This window comes from Dermacentor silvarum, chromosome 8, assembly GCF_013339745.2.
Source record: "Dermacentor silvarum isolate Dsil-2018 chromosome 8, BIME_Dsil_1.4, whole genome shotgun sequence".
Lineage (NCBI taxonomy): Eukaryota > Metazoa > Arthropoda > Arachnida > Ixodida > Ixodidae > Dermacentor > Dermacentor silvarum.
In genome coordinates, this window is record NC_051161.1 from 14,477,330 (window position 1) to 14,482,094 (window position 4,765).

Genomic DNA, 4,765 nt, shown 5'->3' on the forward strand with positions numbered 1-4,765 from the left:
TCACAATGTTTATACCTTCACATCAGTGTTTTTGATTTTTAAGGTACTCACGCACTATCCAGGAGCCCCTATCTATGTCTCTAATCATTTCCCACCAACTTGGGTCACTGAGAGTGGGCAGTCCATGGTTTAATGGGTAGCGCAACCGGCTGCAGTGCTGATGGAACAGGGTGCAACACCAATCGTCGGCCAACTTGGTTCAATGGGTATGTGCCACTGTTAAGTGAACCACTTTGATGCCACTTGAGGAACTGGTATGTGCTTGGGGCACTATAACGTAAAATGATTCCAAACTTTTGATTCCAAACTCCTGACGTCAAATTTACGCAACCACCGACGCAAGCATCAGGCGGTGACCATAGCGTTGTCTGAACAACCCAATTAAACACTCCTCGTTTATAGGAGGTCACCTTTGTTTTGCTTTCAAAACCAATAACATTGCCTACACTCAGCGGTTTTCTTATCTAATTGGCTGACAAGAGGTGAGGAGCACGCTCTAGTGGAAAGGGTTTCGATGGGGCCAAGCCAGCACAGTGAAAATAGATACCGTATGAAGAGGGTGGTGCCGGCTTCTCCGATTGGTCCACTTCGCCTTACTTAGCTTGCGGTGGCTGGTCGAAAATCGCGGGGGCGCGCTACGGAAGGATAAGAATGCCGCTAAAACGGATCCTCAGCAAGGAAGATCGTTGGCAGAGCGATGTCGTATGCATGCCGAAAGGGCTCGATAACGTTTTACTGGCACGCAAAAAGGTTTATCATGCACAAATAAATACGCTCACTGGCAGGTCCGAGTAGCGAGGGCCTGAACGATCGGCGGGCATCCATCTTCTATTCCTTTCGGAACGGGGCAGTCTGTGGCTATTCAGAAAAATTTTCAGTTTTGTTCGGCATATTAATGCATTTTTTTTAATATACGACACTTTGACGTGGTGAGTTTTCGCGGTTTTGCGAGATCGCGTGACAGACAGGCGAAGTGGGCCTCGCCAGAAAATATGGACCAATACCAAAGGGCTAATGGTGAAAAGGCGTCGAATCAGGAATGATTATTTTTCTTTTGGGCGGTTTAATCATGCATAATCAGTGTGTGCACGTTATATCAGATGGGGAGCTATTGCAGTTTTCGTGACGTCGCGTGACAGACAGGCCAAGTCTGGAGTGGTCCGAAAATGTTTTGACCAATCATGGAGGCTGATTGCAGAAATTGGAATCAAACAGTTTGGAATCATCTTACGTTATAGTGCCCTTGATCAGTGGCAACGAACCTGACGCCAACTCGGGGCACTGGGCATGAGCCACTAGGTATGTGCCCTCTTCAGTGAACCTCCTTGACGTCAACTTTTGGTCACTACCGGTTAATGGGTATGCGCCACTCTTCAATGACCCTCTTTGATGCCAACTTGGGTCATGGGTGTGCACCACTGGATATGTGCCGCTCCTCAATGAACTTCTTTAACACCAACTTGGATGCCTTTACGCCACTTAGTATGTGCTGATCTTCAATGGAAAAAAAAATTTAACATTTTTCCAGCTCTGTGTGGAATCGAACCCTCATCTTATAATCAGATAAACTTGTCTGAAAGTATATTCACACAAGCGCAACGCGCATACTTCGCAGCAGCACTGCAGAATGACACAGCGTGTCCAGAGGAAAGCATGAGAGAGAGCGTGGCTGCCTACAAGCTCATACATCATGCGTCTATGCGATGGCAGTACAGTGTACCGCTGCATTGCTAATCACATTAACAGCAACATTCAAGGTAAGTAAGATGGGTCCTGCCACAATTTTCTACGTCTCAAGCCATTTTCCCGCCGACTTGGGTCCATGGTAATCCACATGGTTTAATGGTTAGAGTATTGGGCTGATGTGCTGAGGGAACCTGGTTCGAAACCAATTATCGGGCCAACTTGGGTCACTGGGTATGTGACATTAGGCATGTGCCTGTCATAAGTTAACCCATTTATGCCAACTGTGCTACTGCCTATGTGCCACTGCTTATGTGCGGCTCATGAATGAACCTCTTTCATCCCAACTTGGGTCACCGAGTATGTGAAACTAGGTATGTGCCACACTTCAATGAATCTTTTTGATGTCAATTTGGGTCACTATGCATGTGCAACTGGGTATGAGCCATTCTCTTCAATAAATCTGTTTCACACCAACTTGGGTTACAGGGTATGTGCCGCTTTTGAATGAATGTGTTTTATGCGAACTTGGGCCAATGAGTATGTGCCATTCTTCAATTACAAAAGAAAAATCATCAAAATTTTTCCGATATATACTCAGACTATCTTGTCTGAATATATATTCACAGCATTCATACATGCACCATGCAAGGACTTCGCTGTGGCGGCGCTAGACGGCGTAGCATGTCCAGAGAGAAGCCCAGCTGCATACACACCTCATACCTGAAGTGTTTCGGCAGTGGCAATACAGTGAGTCGATGCACTGCTTCAATGCTAATCACATTAATGTTAATATTCATTGTGAGATGGGTTCTACCAGGTCTTTTTTTATCATATCATTGCCATAAATCTAACAATTTTGACTTTTCGACTGGGTGTGCAAGTTTGCACAGCATTTCCAGCTTCCGACTGGGATAAGACGGTCCAGTTCATGTATTGCACCAACCTTTCACAGGAGAAACATGGCATTATGAGCAACAAATGGCAACAACAGCTGCTCAAGCTTAGCAATGTGGATTCCCTGCACGTACTAATACTTAGCTCCAACTCGTAACTCATACAAGATCCCTAAGAACGTCTAGAGTTTCACAAGGTGAGTAGTTTCCAGATCCTCAGCAGCTTCCGGCATGATATCCCCACTCGGCTGTAGCTGGCCATCAACACGTTCATTCCAGAAGTGCGAGGAAAACTGATGGTGAACACAAGTGCATGCCAGCATATAAGCCACAGGTGCACTTACATTCAACTGCAAAGCAAACGCCAATTTGATTGGCCGAATTATTTCAGCACTGTCACAAAGACTTCGGTTCATTCTTCGCCTAGTTCAGTCTAGCCTCTCATGCCAATACTTGACCCAAGTTTTATAGTAACTTGGGCCATCCCGTCCTCAATACACCGCCGTAATCACGGTCTCATTCAATCATGACCATGTCGGCATTCTCATGCCATTGTCAACATCATCATGCATTTCATTGCCATACCATGGTCATGATCCCGTAGTGGTAATTTCATAGTCGTCATGCAATTCTTGTAACGCTGTCGTTGCCACGCCATCATCACCATACAGTTGTCTCCACGCTGTTGTCGCACCATTTTCATCACTTCAGAAACGTCATCCGATTGTTGCCATACTGCCTTCCTCTTTCCATCGACATCATTCCTTCGTCATTTCACTGTAATCATGCTGTTGTCATTCAATCATGATCATGTTGCTGTCATAATGCCATTGTCGCCAAACCGCTTTCATCGTTCCGTCGTAAATGCCGTCGTCAAGCATTTCTTGTCATACCACCATCGTGATGCCGTCGTCGCCATTCCAGTTTCGTCATCCGGTTCTCATCATACTGTCGTCATCACGTCATCGTCGTCATGCAGTCATCGTGCTGTCGTCATGGTCATAGGCAACCCTGGCGAGCGAGTCCCAGGAGCGAGTGTGTTAGCAAAGTGGGCGGCCGATACCGCAGACAGCGTATTTCGCATGTAGCTGAAGCAATGGAAATCTCAGTATGACCATACAGATTGTAAATAAAGGTGTCGCTACATTGCTTGAATACTAATAGCATTAACGTTGACAGTCATCACGAAATGAGTTGTCAATTATATATATATATATATATATATATATATATATATATATATATATATATATGATTGCAATGCAATGGAAATCTCAGTATGACCAGAATGATTGCAATCTCAGAAATGATTGCAATGGAAATCTCAGTATGACCATACAGATTGTAAATAAAGGTGTCGCTACATTGCTTGAATACTAATAGCATTAACGTTGACAGTCATCACGAAATGAGTTGTCAACTATATATATATATATATATATATATATATATATATATATATATATATATATATATATTACTTGAGCGGAATTTCAAAGCTGTTCTGTTCTGCCACGAATTTACAACGCGTAAAAAGGGGAAACGATACGATACCACGGTACGGGTAACATTTCATAGTCACATTGTTTTGCTTTTTCTTTCCTTTCACGGAGTCTTCCTTTCACGGAATCCAAGGCAGCAAGAGCACTCACCTCTTTACAAAGCCATTGGTTGAGCCCCCGGCACGGTTTGCCGATGCGTTCACATAGAATAGAGACTGCACACGTCAAGTCATAATTTGAAAGGACGCAGCCGCTCGTGTCTTTAAATCTGTCGGCCATACCACTTGCTCAGTCACGGAAAACACGATGTTCATTCACAATGTGCGCATTTTGCTTTACAAGTTTCACCTCACACGTGTTCTTCAGTGTGCGCCGTTCGAACACGCGTTTTGCGCATGGTTTTGAACGCGACAAGCAATAGACAAACAAAGCGTATTTGACTTGGCTCGACATGGCTTCACCAGTATTATTTCACCATTTGAAAGTAGCGCCAGTAGCGCTGTCTCTGCACGGGCTTAATAAAAAAATGTGGGCATGGTCTCAGTGTGTCTGTTTCTTTCTACGCTCTCGTTCAGTCGTGCTTACACGTGCTAAAGTTGTGTTTTCGAAACTTACGCATCCCGGCGCTGCTGACTGCCATGCCATGACTACTGCACGCTCGTGTGGCTAGAATCCAGTTGGCGG

At 44.7% G+C, this 4,765-nt stretch overlaps 1 protein-coding gene across 1 annotated transcript in view; it reads right to left on the reverse strand.

The window, feature by feature from the left end:
* LOC119461954 (midasin-like) overlaps window positions 1-4,479 on the reverse strand; it is a 268,647-nt gene extending 264,168 nt beyond the window's left edge. Inside the window, 1 exon segment of the mRNA XM_049672349.1 lies at window positions 4,232-4,479. Within this exon segment, the coding sequence (XP_049528306.1) occupies window positions 4,232-4,360 (129 nt within the window). The 5' untranslated portion in view covers window positions 4,361-4,479.
* Window positions 4,480-4,765: the final 286 nt, after the last annotated feature.